Here is a 17,109-nt window from a genome sequence, read left to right as displayed (position 1 = left end):
GCAAATATGAAAATTTCAAATATAAACTTGGTTTTATCCATCCCTTGACATCTGTATCAACCAGATGTAATTTTTTCATGTGATAGTTAATTTTTTTCTTTATCCTAATATAGTTGCCCTCTACTAACTGGTAAAACAAACACAAGTGCATAATACTTTTTAGTCTCTTTGTACACCTGTGTGTGTTAGGATTAGGACATTTTATGTTCATAATTCAACATAAACATACTGACAAGTCAAATGGTTATTACCACAGTGATTAACATAGACAAAATCAACCGGTTTTCTTTATTGGTCCTTCTGTCCTCACTGTACTGCAGTTTTGATAGCTGAGCTTTGGGGCTTCAGTTCTTATTTTAAACCATTTTTATCTGTAGAACCCACTCTTCCACTGTTAAAGGAGGAAAAAAATGTATGTGACATGTACCTAAACATATTTTCTTTGCCTATTTTTTACAAATTATTCTAGGGTTGTCCAGCATGTTGGTCTCTGTATAATGCCACTACAAATGTGAGACTAAATGTGTCTAGTTTGCTGTTTTTTGGTTGATGGCATATTATGTGAAAACAGCATGTTTTGGTCTTCAGAGATTGTAGGAGAAGTAACCAGTACTCCCCTCAAAAGAGACTGCCATCCCAGGAGAAGTGTTTTTTTTTTTTTTTATTTTATTTTATTTGTAAACAGGAGGAATGGTTTCACTAAACCTTATAACAGAAGTATTGGTATGAAGATTGACAGTCTCTCTCCCTACTTTATGAAGAACTAGAAATTTGAAGGAGAACTGTGACAAGACTATGTTCTCTTTAACATGAAAATAGTGGGGCATTGAGACAGGATAGGGCAAGAAAATTGACACTGAATTTTGGAGAAATATGTTTGGTTTTAGGCAAAAAGGGGATATTTGGTATGTCACAGCAAGAAGAGATGGAGAAGGGGCCATGTAACTCCTCTTTGTACCCTCTTTAAAACTATATATTGAGACTACACCTGGCTAGAAAACTTCCTATTAAAACGGGAACTTTGTTGGAAGACAGTTGTATTTAATGTGATTTGACAGTTCGATCATGATCATTTTTGAAAAAAATTCTTAAAAATTTACAATACTTTGTATATAATAGATGTGGTTAAATGTGAAGTCTAATATATTGGCTGCTAATGACTGTTAAGGGTTGTTTTTTTTTTTTTTGGATGGCTTTAGGGGGTAGCTGCTGTGTAATATGGAATAAATTCTAGGACATTTTAAGAGTCAGTTCTGAGAGACAGAATATTTTTGTTTTGTTCTTATGTTAAGAAAAATATCTGGGTGACTTTGAAATAATATCTTCTCCCACATATCTTTGGTGTTCTAATTAGTACTTATTAGTAATTTCTGACCTAATGTCTAAAATCGGATCTGCTCTTATCTTTTGTCTTACTTGCATGAGTATGACACTTTTGGCCCATAAAGCTTGCAATTTACTTTGTAAATTGTTAATGCATATTTGTTTCTCTCTTTTTTTTTTTTTTTTTTTTTTTTGAGTATTTCCCTGTTGTAAGCCTCATGGTGTTTCATTTGTTTTATCTCAGGGGAAGGCCTTTCAGCCTCCCGCCACTCTTTGCGAACAGGTCTCTCTGCCTCAAATATTTCCCTGAGAGGAGAAAACCGTTTGTCTGTTCTTCTCAATTACCTTCTTCCTTCTTCAAGAGCTGGAACTCCGGCAACCTCAAGGTGTACAACCCCTGTCACTACCCCTCAAAACACACCACCCTCCAGTCCTACCTGCAGCCACCCGCCAACCACAAGTGCCCAGCCAAGTTCACTTCAGGGCAAGGAATTGCTGGTGTCCTCTGCCAGTGATGATATTCCTTCAGTAATTATCCATCCACCTGAGGAGGACTTAGAAGTTCAGGACAGCCAGGAAAAGAAGACAGAGGAAAATATTGGCAAAACACCAGGCAACTATCAAAACTTAAGCTATCCATGTGTGATGCTCTCTGCATCAGGATCACTTGCATTGCAATGTTTTTTAGCACATAACTTGGGCACAAGGGGTTATGTTAACTGTTACCTCTGCCTGCATGTTTTATTTATTCTCACTTGTGACTGTTTTCTTGTATGGCACTTTTAACTTTTTAGCTTTTTAACTAAAGCTAGCAAAACAACTCTTTATTTAACCTTCATTTGTGTAGTTAAAAAGGAATTTTGTTCTAAAATATATAATACAGAAGCAAAATGTCAAAAATGGTGGCCTTTTCCTTTCACTCACCTACAATCCCTGTCAGGTTTTGTTTTTTTGTTCTTTTTGTCAGTGAATGAAGTAGTATTTTACACCAATGTTTGTTATCCAGTGCTGGTTACAGAACAAGTCATAGTGAAGTATTAGAGACAAATATGAAAAGAAAAAAGGTGCAATAATGACTGTTGTAATAATGAGTGTCTTAGATCATCGTGAAGTATTTCAGCAGTTTTATTTTTGCTTTTGGGCTTTTAAGAAACAGGGCCATTACAAATGGTAGCTTGGAATTGTCAGGTTGAGTTCACCTGTACCTGTTTCTAGGTAGCTTTCCATTACTGCAGTGTTTCAGCATCAGACAGTTGCTGATTGTTTTATTGTGTTTGATATACAAAATAGTTTAAGGTAATTAAAAGCATATCTGGGTCAGAGCTCAACAACTTATTAGCTGCTGACTAGCTAGGCTTTTGGTTTTTACATGTAAAAAGTTATGTAGACGTATATATAAATAGTGAGAGAGGATGGGGAGTTGAGGCAGTTTCTTCTGTCAGTTTTATTAAATGTTTCTTACAGTCTGCATGCTTTTATCCTTGCTTTGCTTTTGGAAAATCATCACCTACTTAGAAACTAGGATTTTCCTGGATAAACCTTGTTTTTAAGGGTATCACCCGGCTTTTTAGACTTCAAAGTCCTAAGTCCTGCCTTTTTTTTCCACAAGCTTATCTTGCTAAAATCTAGCTTGTAGATTTGTCTACTTATGTCTGTATAAAAAAAAAAAAAAGCTGGTTTCAAAGATTATTGGAACATAGTTGCCTCTGAACTGCTGCTGTGCATGAACTGTATGGGTATGTGAAAAATATGATCTGTTTTATCATTTGGTTATACTTAGTGGAATTTTTTTTTTTTTTTTTTTAACCCGTCCAGCTCTATCCATCTCTTTATCAGGATTAGTTTCAGGGTAAGCAAGAGCACACAGTTGCATGCAACAGTGAAAACAAGCCGGCAGAAAAGGCTGCAGTTATCTACCTTTTCACATTTTGCAGCAAGTTGCTAGAAAGGAAACGGTAAGCTATGTTATAGGCTGTCATCTTGAGTTGGAGTAGGGGCCCCATCCTTACTTCAATTCAGAAGAGCAAACAAAAACCTCATTCTCTGCCCTACTTCTGGGAAATTAAGAGAATTCTCATGAAGACCATTATCTCTCATGGATGACCTTTCAAAGATAATTAAAAACCAGAAGTGTAAAAAAAAAAAAAAAAAAAAACAAAAAAAAAACACACCAACACAACAAAAACAACGAACAAACAAAAAATATTTCTAAGTAGTTTTCCTGTTCTCATTTTTCTACTCATCTGGCAGGAATGACAGCATGTCAGACATAGGATCTTCAGAACCCAAGAGAAGGCAAACAAATGAAGATCAAATACTTGATACTACTATTAACGTTAATAAAGCATTCCACCAGAATTTCCAAGACACATTCATATTGCTTTTGTGCCTCAAGGAGATATTTCTCATAAAGAAAAAATCTGAAAGTGATGATTTCCCAGTGAATCCATAAATAAATGTCTTTCCAAAGAAAGAACACCAGTAATAATGGAAGACATTTTTGTTTTTCTGTTTTTCCTCTTCTTTAATTCAATAAATCATTTGACCACAGAAAGACATTTTCCTTTGAGATGCATTTGAAGACATTCTCAGACTGTGACTTTCTGGGCTGTAACTGAACTAATCTGTCTTGTCTTCTGTCTAATCAGACTCAGAAGGGAACCCTGAAGAGGAAGTCGTCTTCCTTGTCCAAAACAAAAACAAACAAAAAACCCAACACCTTAAACACCATTCCATTAAAGATAACAATCTGTATCACCTTGCTAGTAAGCCAGAATATTGCAGCCTGCATACTTTTTCCACGTCTTTGTGATTGACTTGTGTTTGCCTTCTCTGAATATTGGGAAGTGTTTTAATTTGCTAATAGATGGCTTTCTTCTTTTCAGCATTCTTCTGTCCTTGGCCTCGTGCTATTCAGATTTCATTGCTTTTATTTTGTACTTTGTAAATCGCTGGAAGGTTACTGAATTTCATGTGAGTTACTGTAAAAGGAGGGAAGGGAGGCACACTTTTCAAACTGCTACTTGATTTTCATCAGCCAGTCACTAGTTTATAGTGAGTGAAATAGGCAAAGGGTTCTCCTTAACAATTCTTTCTTCTGTCGTCTGTTTTTGTTTTCCCATCTTCAAAACTGTTGAATACTGAATTCCATAGGAAGAACTAAGAACAGAGCTATGCCACAGCTGAACAGTGTTAATTCACCAGCAACATTAAACTTTTTTAATAACAGCAAAAAAGCCTGTTATAGAACTTTTAATTCAGTGATAAATGTACTTTAAAACTGAATAAAATAATAACAGCAACTTTTCTCCTAAAATTTACTTCATGAAGATAATTCAGAAAGCTTTGACATGTTTGCCTTCTAGGAGTAAGTCGTTCTAATTCTTTTCCGCATAAGGCAGCATAGAAATTTATTTAAAAAAAAAAATATATTTCCTCAAACAGAAATATGGTGTGACTTGGTCTTTAAAAGGGTTCTCCTTAATAAGTGTTGCCTATATAGACATAATTATATTGGAACAACCATGCTTAGGTGTTGAACTAATCTTAGTTCCCCCAACGTGATTTTCTTTTTTACTGAAGCAGGGACACGAGGCAAATGTCTTCTGCTTTTCTTTCCTAGTGAACTATTCCTATTAGATTTTTTGTAATCATAGTATTAAAGTAAGTCTAGTTAGCACATAATCTTTAGTGAAGGTGTGGTTATAAGTACTTAAGGGATCTTACAAGGTTTTAATCCAGATTTACTCAAGACTCGTTCCACTGCTGTCTTTTGAAGGAGACAGATGGAGCATCTATCTGCATGACAACATCAAGAAGAGAACTGTACATTTTTAATGGGTGCATCAGTAGTTGGTAAGACTAGATGAATTTCTGTCTGAAAAAAACTATTAGGTGGTACTGGTTTTACCAAAAGCCTCCAAGTTTGTATCTAACCAAGTGGAGAAGGAAAGGGAAAAAAAAAAAGTGCCTTTATTACTGTGAGATTTGGGTTGTTTTACTATTAGAGTTAATATTTTCTTATTCTGAGTTTCACTGCAGATACTGGATGAACTGATAAGCATAATGCTGTGCTATGCAATATCATTTGGAAATGCTCCATGCTTACTTGCTCCATGTCTGAAAGCAAGTAAGCAGTATTCTCATGTGAGCACAGTATTACATTCAGGACAACAGAAAGAAAAAACATTTATACATAGTCTAGGATTGGACAAATATTCTTGTATCAGTGCCAGAACTTGTGAACTTAATAGTAACAGGAAATTTTGAAGGAAGTGCTGTAGAAGAATCAGTGTCACGCAATGACAAATAGTACTGAATCAAGTTAGTTTATTCTTTATTCTCCTCCTTGATTGACTTCACTTTTTATTCTAGTCTGTTTGCTCTTGATCACAAAGCATTTGTGGAAAGTGTGGAATGATGCATTATTGCTCATGAGTTACATACATCTTCAGTTACCTTTATTGTTATGTAGAGAAAAGGTGAAAAATGTTTAAATGTATTTTGATGCCCACCTTGCTCTTCTTCTGCACTGAATGTTTAATATTTCTATTTCCAGTTCTACAAACACATCTTAACATTAATTCTTAAACAGTTAAATATTTTGAACAATTAATTTCACAGGTGGCTGTTTGCTCTTAGTTATTCTTGTGAATAACAGATCTCGGAGCAGAAGGATTGAATGTGATTATTGTTGGTCTAGCTAACTGAATGTAATATTTATAGTGTCAGGTAATTACTTGTGCGTGGTTAGGTTTCAAAAAGGAAATTACAGCTTATTAACTTCATTTAATTTTTGCTTCAGGAAAAACTACCCACACTATTTATACTCCTATGAACTGCAAGAATGAAAATTAATGCTTAAGGCTTGGACTTGCATGTTTTTGACTGATGATGACTCTTTGAAAGAGTTTTTGGGAGATAAATTTGGGAATCAAAGTGAATTCAGTTGTAATTTGAAATGTTAAATAACATCAAATTACTAAATAATAAATGTGGATAGAGGCAACAGTGCATTTGTTGTGATAGAACAATAGCCAAAATGTAGCCACGGAGGATTTGGTTTTATCTTGACTAGAGCGATGCTTGATCTAAACACAAATTGTGCATGAAATACAAAACTTAGACATCAGGCTTTTTTTTTAGTTGTGGTTTTGCAAGCGTGTTGAAGCATGTTTAATACCACATCTGAAAGGTCTAGTGTGGACAAGCAAGGCAAAATGCACTTAGTGCACATTAAACTGAACAAGGAAATGCTTTGTAATCCAAAAAAAAAATAGGATTTGGGTTTGGTTATGCATGCCTAGACCAGCTTTTAAGTGCTAGTTGGGTAGGGATGACCATAGCAACACGGGATTCACTATATATGAACACGCGTAGGTCACTATTTTCACGCACTTCGCTGAACCTGTGGTTCACCGTTGACTTAGCAAGCTGCGTAAAACTGTTGTCTTGGTTCAGGTGACAGAAGAAAGCTGTACATTTAACTCTAATAACTGCATTGTACGTGCCTCGATTTAATGAGGTAGAGAGACCATTTCATATAGTATCATGTGGGCAGATCAATAGTTGGAGCTTAGGTATGCTGACTGAAATTATGGTTTGTAAGCTGTTTATCCTTCCTGTATGTATATCCTTCCTGTTTGCTTGTACAGGTTTAGTGAACTACCAGGGTATTGCTCCTTGTAGCTGTAGCCTGAGGCTTTCCAGGACTTTTTACAATTGAAATACCTGTTACACAGCAAATTGTAGATAACAGAGTTGTTCCCTTTTGGTATTGGAAGGTATCTAAGGATAGTAAAGATGCTGTCTACTAAATACTGGGGCAGTTACAGTAGCGTCAACTTTTTTTTTTTTTTTTTTTTCCTTTGCTGGCAATCAGAGTCTCTCTCAGTTTCTGGTGACTGTTCTGCAAATGGCCATCATTTAGGCAACATTTAACTTTGATATTTTAAATTACGTCATTATTCTGGCATCACAGTGAATTGTTATGTTGCATTTATGATACTAATGTAGGGCACTCTGACTGAATAACTTGCACATTTGCTTTAAGCAAGCTGCCACATTGAGTTTTTAGTAGTGTTGCATACTCAGTTCACTTTAAACACCATTTTAAACTTATCTCCTTTATTTTAATCTAGGGTTATTAGCATCTCCACAATCAGCACCTGGAAATTTAGACAATGGGAAGAGTGGAGATGTTAAAGGTACTGGGACAGGCGGAAGCAGAGAAAACAGCACCGTTGATTTTAGTAAGGTAAATAATATTAAATACCATAGTGTTTAGCATAGAAAAAATTGTAGCAGAAGTGTCGTGGTTGTTATTGCTGTCTTAGTTATGTAGAAGTTACATGCACAAGTATAAGAATGTGGCAGAGGCCAAATGTGTCAAATGTTTTGAAACTGTGTGGGACAGAACTTTTGATTTCATTTGGTGATCTTCTCAGTATTTTAGTAACTTAATGAGAGCAGCCTGTGTACTTTCTGACGAAGGGGGAGATATTTTCAGACCTGTTATAAAGACTCTTCTGAAAACAATCTTGTAGATGGTTTTGCAATGGTTTCTCCTAGGCTGCCTTTTTTTTTTTTTCAAAGGGCTTTTAAAGGGGATTCATTTTAGATGTTTGAGTTTGCTATGCAAAAGCTAATATTAGTTACTGTAAATTCCTTCCATGTCTTTCATAATTTAAATTTGCTGGGCAAGTTGCGTTATGGCTGTTATTATAAAACAGTCTGTAGTGTTATCTTTATTGAGCAACACTAAGAAAATTGGTTTGCCAAGTTAAATAATTATGTATAAGCAAGGGTAACTTTTACACTGTAGTTCTCATCTGATCATGGCAGGCGCCATTTATTCCTGATCCTCTGTCACAGTTTTTATGTTTTTGCTTGGCCTGTCCTTCTGTACACCTGCCTTGTCTCCTGTTGGGCAGGAGTCAGCCTCCTGGCACTGTAGTTGTGGCACACTTGGTGTGGGACTCAAGAGGCCATCTGTAAGTTCTCTAGATAGCAGTGTACCTGGTGCTTGTGCGTGTTTGTATAGATGTGGACAAAGAGTTCATGTGCTATACCATTTTCTAATACAATTCTGTAACTATGTACAGAAACAAAAGCTTAGATTTTCAGCTCTTACATTCTTCATGGGTGAAAACATGAACATACAAATTCTCTTTCAAAATTACGGCTTTTGAACATATATGAAAGATGAAAGATTCTGGAGATATTCAAGACCAGGTTGGGTGAGCAACCTGCTGTAGTGGGTGGCATCCCTGCCCATGGCAGGGGGGTTGGAATCTGGTGATCTCTAAGATCCCTTTCAACTCAAGCCATTCTATGATTCTGTGCAACTGTGGAATAACCAATTGCTTTCTAGAAACCATGTGTAATTACATGAACTCTCCTTAGTTAATTGTGTTTAATTTGTTAAATTATGTCCTATCACGGAATGTTTGTCATAAGTAATCCTAGTAAGGTGATTATGCGGTCTGGAGTCTTTTAGAATATAGTAGGTAGCAGTAATTCTAACTTCTAGAAAATAGTTCACTGTTAGTGGCTGGCTGACACTTTATAAATGTCTGTCTTTTCTGTATTGCGGGATTTTTAATTTGCTTTTGTATTTTTCTTTGTAGCTTGAATGTCTAGTAAATACTGATAAACTAAATTATGTTATAAATTTCATGCTAACAAATGTAAAGAAATAAACACTTGTTTAATTTTTGTATGAATAGGTTGACATGAACTTCATGAGGAAAATTCCTTCAGGAGCAGAAGCATCAAACGTGTTAGTGGGAGAAGTAGATTTTTTAGAAAGACCTATTATTGCTTTTGTGAGGCTCTCCCCTGCTGTGCTTCTCTCAGGTCTCACAGAGGTTCCTGTTCCTACACGGTAAACAAATGCCTGGAAAGTCTGGCTTTACTTCCATTATAAATTAATATTACTTAAGGAATTAATAATACTGAAGTTCTCAAATAGTCTACTATTTTTATATGTACTCCATAAGCTCAGGAAATCTAGACTTGTGCTTAACACGATTACAGGTTGTTTGGTCATGCCTCAGTCCTAGTGGAGAGAACTTATTTTGTATGCACATTGATTCATTCAACAGTTCTGTGGTATTCGAAAAACATTTGTAAATATATGGGTTTGATATTTTTGTTAAAAAATGAGTAAGATGTTTGATTATTATTGATTGTTTTCAACATAAATGCTATACGGAAAGGCAAAAATAATCTTGGTGGTGTTGTCTTAAGTGGTTGTGAGAATTTTCAGAGGGTAGTTGACAGTAGTGTTCGTAATTCCAAAATTTCTGCAAATGTTACTGTATTAATTCAGCTAAAATTATCCTGTCATAAATTTTCAGAATGCTGCAGGCTGATAGATTTTGAAATAGCACACTTTATTCTGAAGATACAATCTTAGTTTTGGTTAGCGTAGTCAAAAAAAAATAAAATAAAAATTGAGCTTTTCGTTTTGTGAATCAAAAGTAAGTGCTACTTTTTCAAATGTGTGGTACTTGGGAAATTCATTTACATGGCCTGTAGTAAGAAGGTTGTAGAAAGAATTACTGCAGTTTGCTGTTTATAAATTGTAAAGGATACAAAACAAAGTACTAGTTCAAAGAAAAAAAAAAAAGTGCTAATGATGATTGTGATTGGAAATTGAGGCTATCTGGTAAACCGTGCTGTGACCCACCCTCAGATTAGATTCCCCTCCTAAAATGTCACTTTTACCTTCTTAGATGTCCAAAATATAGAATCCCTTCCCTTCCACTGACACAGGACCAGGATGTGTCTATGAGTGTGCCTGATGTGTTGTATGATGTATATCTGTGTATCAGTTATATGATGTACCTGATGACAGAAATTGAGGGGTGTTTGACTCCTATGGGAGAGGTGATCATCAGATGGGCTAGAGCAGGTCATAATGCTCCTAGGCCCTACAGGGTCTTTGCCAGTGACAATGGCAGAAAGATGCATATAATTCAGAAGAAATGTTCATCGGGCTCTAGCCTCTGCATTTCTTCTCCATTTATAGCATTAGGAAGTTGGAAAATTAGGCTTAATTAAGATTTCAGAGTAATCTTGGTTCTGGATTTCAGTTCCAGTAATGACTTTGAGGTGAGCTTTGCAGCAGTCTGTAAGACCTGAAATGGGAAGGAAAACATGTTTACTTCACCACCAAATTTTCTAAAACACTGGTTTGAAAAAAAGAAGCCTCCGAGTATATTAAAAAGAGCCAGCCCTATTATCTCTATTGTTTTCTCCACAGATTTTTGTTTTTGTTGCTGGGACCAGCAGGCAAAGCTCCACAGTACCATGAAATTGGAAGATCAATAGCAACACTGATGACAGATGATGTGAGTGATGTATTTTACACATCTGTAGTTAAAGAAGACTAGAATAATATATTAACTGACTGTAATAAATGTATTCTGGAATGACGGGTTAAAGAAAAGGAACCAAACCTGCTAAATGTAGAACAGTAGAAACTTATTCCTTGTGTTAGTGACTTACAAAATTGTAAATTAATTTTTCCCCTTGCCTTTCACTTAGAAATGTTAAGTGTATTTCAGAAGAGATACTTGAGCTTTGCTTTACATATTTTATTTTTATGTTAAATTAGGAAATGAAATCATTAAATAGAACTGCATCTAATATGGATCAGCATAGCTGTCAGAAATGACAACAAACTGTGCACGTGTTCAGGACAGAAAATTTTAGAATGTGTTCAAATGAGTCATCACAGGTATTTTTTTTATCAAAGCCAGATCGAATAATTAAAGTTAGAATTTTACTAGGAATTTGTAGTCATATGCTTAGAGCCCTGGTGGACAATTTTAAAGAACACAGGGGAATCAGAACTCATTAAAACTGTCGTCATCTTACTGATTAAACTTCGGATGTTCTAATTCTGCCTTTGCATAGAGCGCCACCTGCTGAATTGCTCATAAATATTAGAATTTCTACTAAGTAACTAATAATTCTTCACTCTAGAAAAAGAAATCTGTGTTTGGAAATTTGAATCAGACTGTTCGTTTTACAGTTGGCAACTAATCTACAATATGCTATTTGTACAGCATAAGAACTGAATGTTCAAAATTTTAGTTAGAGCTTCAAGTTTTTTAGGTGGACCGATTTTTGGAATATTGTAAATCACTGAAGAAAATTAAAAAAATAAAAAAAAATAGTGGTCTTAAAAGACTTGAAAACCTAAATAGTCGTAAAAGATCTAATTTATAATTGGAAGACTTAATGGTCAGGTCTTTGGAGATAAACATTTTATGCTTCAGAATGTGCAGAAACAATTTAGAATCATCTTCTCCAGTCAGTTTAATAGCAAAGCTATCATTTCCTTTCCCTGTTTAAAAAGCATTTTCAAAATTCAGAGATTGTTTTGTTTAAATGCTACCTGTTTGAAATTGCCAATTCAGAGAATTCAGAGTTTGGTGTTGTGGCTTGTGATAGGGCTAGGTTTTTCTTGAGTAGAAAGGGGTTTTCCTTTCTGGTGCCTTTTCAGATGTATTGAGCTAGAGGATCTACAAATGAAATTTTTATTCTTAATTAAAAATAAAAAAACAAAGTTGTGTTTTGGTTTAAAGCTTGTTCAAAAGTGCTTTTTCATCCTCATTTAGCACAGTACAGCAACATAGTGACCATAGGAAAGAATTGCTCAAGCAATAGTACGTTAATCTGATTTACTGAATTAAGATTACCATCTTAATCAATTTTAGAAATAAATTCATTGAGAGTTTGAAGATAAAGTATCCTTATTCTATGGTTTTTAGGGGTGTGCATACAGGTAATTCTTAATGCAAAAATATGCAAGTAATGAAGAAGCCTAACTATGGAGAACCTTTTAAAAATTTCCCATGCCTTTTAAAAAAATATAAAAAAAAAAATAAAATCAGGTGCTCCTTTTAATCAGTTTGTCAGTTTAAAAAAATAAAAACTTTAAAAATAAAAATGCTGTGTGCTTTCTCGTTGTAGGTTTTCCATGATGTTGCCTATAAAGCAAAAGACCGAAATGATTTATTATCAGGAATTGATGAATTTTTAGACCAAGTGACAGTCCTACCTCCAGGAGAATGGGATCCATCTATACGAATTGAGCCACCAAAAAGTGTTCCTTCCCAGGTAAAAAACAAAGCAAAAACACCACCAAAACTCCAATAAAGAGCTCCCATGCATTCCAAGTGCAAGTTAATTGTGCATTGAGTGTTAAATTCAGTTAAGCATCAAGAAGATGCACAAAACCATTTGGAAGAAAAAGTAGATCATTCATCTAAGCAGAAAACTGATCTGACACTTTTTTTTTCTATTTTTTTTTTTTAAAGTAAATTTTATAGTACTGGGTCTGACCAGCATGGAGTTAACGTTCCCCACAGCAGCACATACAGTTCTGTGTGCTCTGCACTTGTAGCTAGAACAGCACCTATATATCACCAGTTTTGTTTATTGCTGAGCAGTGCTGGCACAGCGTCAAGACTCTCCACCCCCGGGCCAGTGGGATGGAGTTGAGCAAGAGGTGAAGAGGGGACATCACCAGGGCAGCTGACCTAAACTGACCAAAGGGATATTCCATACCATATGTCACACTCAGCAATAAAAGCTGGGGAAGGAGAAGGAAGGACTCGTGTTATGAAAGCATCTGTCCTCCCAAAGAACTTCTATGTGTACTGAGGCCCTGCTTCCCAAAATGTGGCTGAACATTGCTTGCTGGTGGGAAGTTGAGAGTAACTTATTTTCTCTCTATGGTCTTTGCTTATTTTTTTTCTCTTTCCTCTTTAATTATCCTTATCTCAACCCATGAGCTTTTTTTTCATTACATTTTCTCCTCTTCTTTGGGCAGTGTAGTGGAGTTTAGTTGACTGTCATAAAACCACCACATGTATTTATTGTAATTCTTTTTGTAATACTGAAATGAAGCTGTCTGAGATGGAGAGTTGATCCAAAATTGTACTTGGGTTCATATTAGCAAATTTAATCTAACAATGAACAGCAAGAGTATTGTAATTCTTACCAAAAAACACACCTTTGTTTGCATGCGACATTGATTGAAAATAAGTTTTAATGTGTATTGGCTAGTAATTAATGTTTACAGAATATTTATGAAATAGATAAAAGTGTCTGGTTGTGCTACAAGGCTTAGAACTGAGAGTCAGGGTGAGACCTTAGTGGCCTCTGACTTCTTCCCTTTTTGCCTCTTTATTACTGAGGGAAATTACTGCCACAGGGATCAAAAATGGGGAGGAAGACCGGTGTTCTTCGTTCACAAGGCTGAGCTGGTGTTGAATTATGTGATTATTTAGGGAAGTGGTTGGAATGGAAGGGGGGACAGCAGTATAGCTTATCTCATGAGTAGTGTGAGGCTAGCAATTAATTTGTTGCCAGAATAAGCAAGGCTAAGTGTTTTTTCCTTTTTCTTTTTCTTTTTTTTTTTTTTCTGGAATGCAAACTTGACTGAGAAATTTGTGATGAGATGGTGAGCTTGATGAATAACTTTTCAAGTTACAATAACATTTGTACTTAATACTGTACTTTGTTATAGAGTGAGGTCAGTTTCTGTTGCAAGCTGGAGGCTTCTGCTCTGGAAATGACTGAGAAAAAAATCTTAAGAAGATGTCTAAGCCACGTGGCTGAGCCTATACTATGTCTTGAAAAGGCAGACTTTGTTTCATCATGTCTCAGGGGAGATAATTCTTTTAGAAAGGGAAGATTAGTACTGTTGTGCAAGACACTAATAAGGTCTTTTTGGGAGTGTTGCACAGTTTTGGTCATCTGTATTCAATAAAAGAGGAATTTGGCACATGGAGAGCTGCTGATAAGCTGGGATTCTAAAAAGGCCTGGAAGGCAAGTCTCTGTACACTCTTCGCGGTTGCACTAAAAAGTATAATTTGAAGTATGTGTTTGTCTTGTGTGGCTTTTTTTTTTTTTTCCTTCTTTAGGAGAAAAGAAAGATACCTAAGTTTCCAAATGGATCTACTCCTACAGGAGAGACTCTTAAAGAAGAAGGCCATCATGCTGGACCCGAACTTGAGAGAACTGGAAGGTGTGTTCACTTCCCTAAATACTAGCTACCATAAAGAAATAAATGTGATAAATCTCCATAGCTTTTAATGATGGCATTTAAACATAAAACAAACAAACAAACAACACCATTGTATGTGTCAGAACGCATCTGTTTTCCTTTTCAAGTGTTGGGTTCTTGCCTATAAATGGCAGTGTGCTTAAAGCATTTTCAAGCCTGTGGCAGTGTTTCTCAACACGTTTGTGAAGGATTTCTTATAAGATGCTGCTTGATTTAACTAACCGACGTTTAAGTGTTGAGTTTTAATTTTTAATTATCAAAAGCATGCAATTACCATAATTATACCAGGAATATACAGTTTTCAGTATTGGGCTAGGTACTAAAAATTTCCGTTAATGCAAATCTGTTTTATTAAACATGTATGAAGTGGAATAACAAGGAATATAAAGTGGCAAAGAATACTGTTTTGGTTATGTTTCTTTTAGATCTGAAATAAAAATCAAAGGAACTTTTCGGTTGAGTTGCATTACTGTTCTGTTCTGAAATAATTGCCAAAAAAACCCCACCTCTCTAACAGTGGAAATGCAACTGAATAGGACTATATGTTAATATTGCATACCGGAAATTATATCAACTGAGAAATTCTGGAGAAGGTGTATAAAGTTATCCCCAAAATGATAAACTTCTAAGTGATTTACATTTTTCTCATACCTTTGCAAGAAGGAATTATAAGCGTTGTTTTAATTTTTACAATTTTAGCTTCATCATACTCTTATCTTGCCTTTTTGCAGATGGTATAAGGAACAAAAGCTCATTTCTACCACAGAATTATCTTTAAATAGCTAAAACTTTTTTTTTCCACAGGAATGGAAAATTTTGTTAAGGCTTTTATGTATAATTCAGAAAAAAACAATTTTTTCCTAGTTACAAATTTTACTTAGTATTTTAGTTTTGAAAATTTTGAGAAGCTGCAAAAAGCTTTTTAATTTCTTGGTAACTTAACCACTTGAACCGATTTATATACATTTGTTTTTGTATTTCCGTTTAGAAAATATCTCCATACTCCAAATGTTATGCTGTTAAGTAAATATAGGTTCGTTCATCAATGTAGAGAATTCAGATCAAAAACAAAGCTATAACTGCTTACTGGAGTAGTGATATTGAAATGCAATGATTTTGGTTGAAGTTTAGCATATGTCTCTTGTTCCTTGTTCTGAATCTCGTAAGACGGATTTAACTTTAAACATAATTAAGCTATAGATATTTGTAAAGATATTTTTCAGTATCTAGCCCGTTATATGCAAAAATTCCTAGCCAGCTTTTAAAAATGTGGGTGGCCTGATTGATGATACTTTGGAAAAATGATGAATTGGAATAGATAAGATTCTCACTTATATTTTAAACTGTGTTATGCTTTAATCTGGATTATAAAATAGCTAATTTTGTGCTGGCAATAGGCACTGGCAGTCTTGTGTAGCCCATAGTTTTGAACTAGCTAGAATCCTTTAGTGTACAGTTTGACGAGTTTCATCTCACCTATTTAGGCTTTTTGGTGGTTTGATACTTGACATCAAAAGGAAAGCACCTTTTTTCTTGAGTGACTTCAAGGATGCATTAAGCCTGCAGTGCCTGGCCTCGATTCTTTTCCTATACTGTGCCTGTATGTCTCCTGTAATCACTTTTGGAGGGCTCCTGGGAGAAGCTACACAAGGCAGAATAGTGAGTACAAAAAATGGTAGTGGCCAGGCTTTTAGACCTTCAGAGGCAAGTCACTGTGTGCATTTGTCTCGTTTCTTTACACTTGTATTTGAAGAGTTTACCCACAGCACTTGATTAGCCTGCCCCAAAGCAGATCTTCCCCAAAAGGTAATTGCTGTGGAAAATGTGGGGAATCCATGTGAACAGGAGAAGATGCACAGTGGAGGTAAAAATTAAATAAAATAAATTTTAAATGTTTATCCTGCCATATTGGATGAATAGCTTCATGAATTGAGAAAAGGCATTGCCTTCTTTTTGGCTACTTGAAAATAATGAAAAGCAGTAAAGGTGCACCATCCCACTAGGCCTACTTTAGGCAAAATTAGAGGCTCAAGGTGGACAGCCAAGAATATGTACTGGCCTTGAGTAGTAGGCCTATGAGGATGATAATGCCTACAGTGTTATGGGTAGCAGTCAATTCTGTATTTATGTAATGGACAGGATATACGTGTTTGCTTTTGCTAATGGTATGTTGTTATCAATTGCCAAAAAAAATAAATTAAAAAAAGGGTTTATGAGCAGAAAATACTCTTCACTGAAAATGACTTGAATATTAACCATAAATATATCGTAGTGTTATATTTGGCAGTATGCAACACCAAAACTTTATTAAAACAAATGTTTGGTTGCACTTTAGTTTTTGGACAGGGAAATAATACTTCTGTCAGCAATGTTAATAACTCTGTGTCAAATCGTTTGCGAGTAAACTAGTTTGAAGTGTATTTTCTGGTTTTAAATCTTTTACAAAGAAACAAGGCTTCTCTCCTTTTGGGGAAGGGGAAAAGATAAATTTAGGAATATCCTTTACAAAGTTTAAAAATCTGGTAAAGCTTATGCTATAAAGTTCTTCACGATACTTCTTAAATCAAGTTTTTAAGCTTGTACTGTGTTACTGTTTAGTGAACTTATCTCTCTTCCACGTAATGCTGTTGACTTGGATATTTGTTTATTGATGTAGCTCTTCAAGCTGATAGCAAATACAGAAATAAGTTATCTTTTC

At 35.2% G+C, this 17,109-nt stretch overlaps 1 protein-coding gene across 13 annotated transcripts in view; it reads left to right on the top strand.

The window, feature by feature from the left end:
* SLC4A7 (solute carrier family 4 member 7) overlaps window positions 1-17,109 on the top strand; it is an 89,604-nt gene that overhangs the window by 50,057 nt on the left and 22,438 nt on the right. For 10 of the 13 annotated variants that reach the window (XM_068674422.1, XM_068674420.1, XM_068674421.1 and 7 more), the window contains exons 7-13: window positions 1,568-1,936; window positions 7,464-7,579; window positions 9,051-9,208; window positions 10,592-10,679; window positions 12,310-12,456; window positions 14,269-14,372; window positions 15,896-16,070. In XM_068674422.1, the coding sequence (XP_068530523.1) occupies window positions 1,568-1,936; window positions 7,464-7,579; window positions 9,051-9,208; window positions 10,592-10,679; window positions 12,310-12,456; window positions 14,269-14,372; window positions 15,896-16,070 (1,157 nt within the window). The remainder of the gene's footprint in view (window positions 1-1,567; window positions 1,937-7,463; window positions 7,580-9,050; window positions 9,209-10,591; window positions 10,680-12,309; window positions 12,457-14,268; window positions 14,373-15,895; window positions 16,071-17,109) is intronic. The other 3 variants (XM_068674424.1, XM_068674423.1, XM_068674427.1) reach the window with 1 other exon arrangement.

Source organism: Anas acuta, chromosome 2, assembly GCF_963932015.1.
Source record: "Anas acuta chromosome 2, bAnaAcu1.1, whole genome shotgun sequence".
Classification (NCBI taxonomy): domain Eukaryota; kingdom Metazoa; phylum Chordata; class Aves; order Anseriformes; family Anatidae; genus Anas; species Anas acuta.
This window is presented reverse-complemented; position numbering and strand designations above follow the sequence as displayed.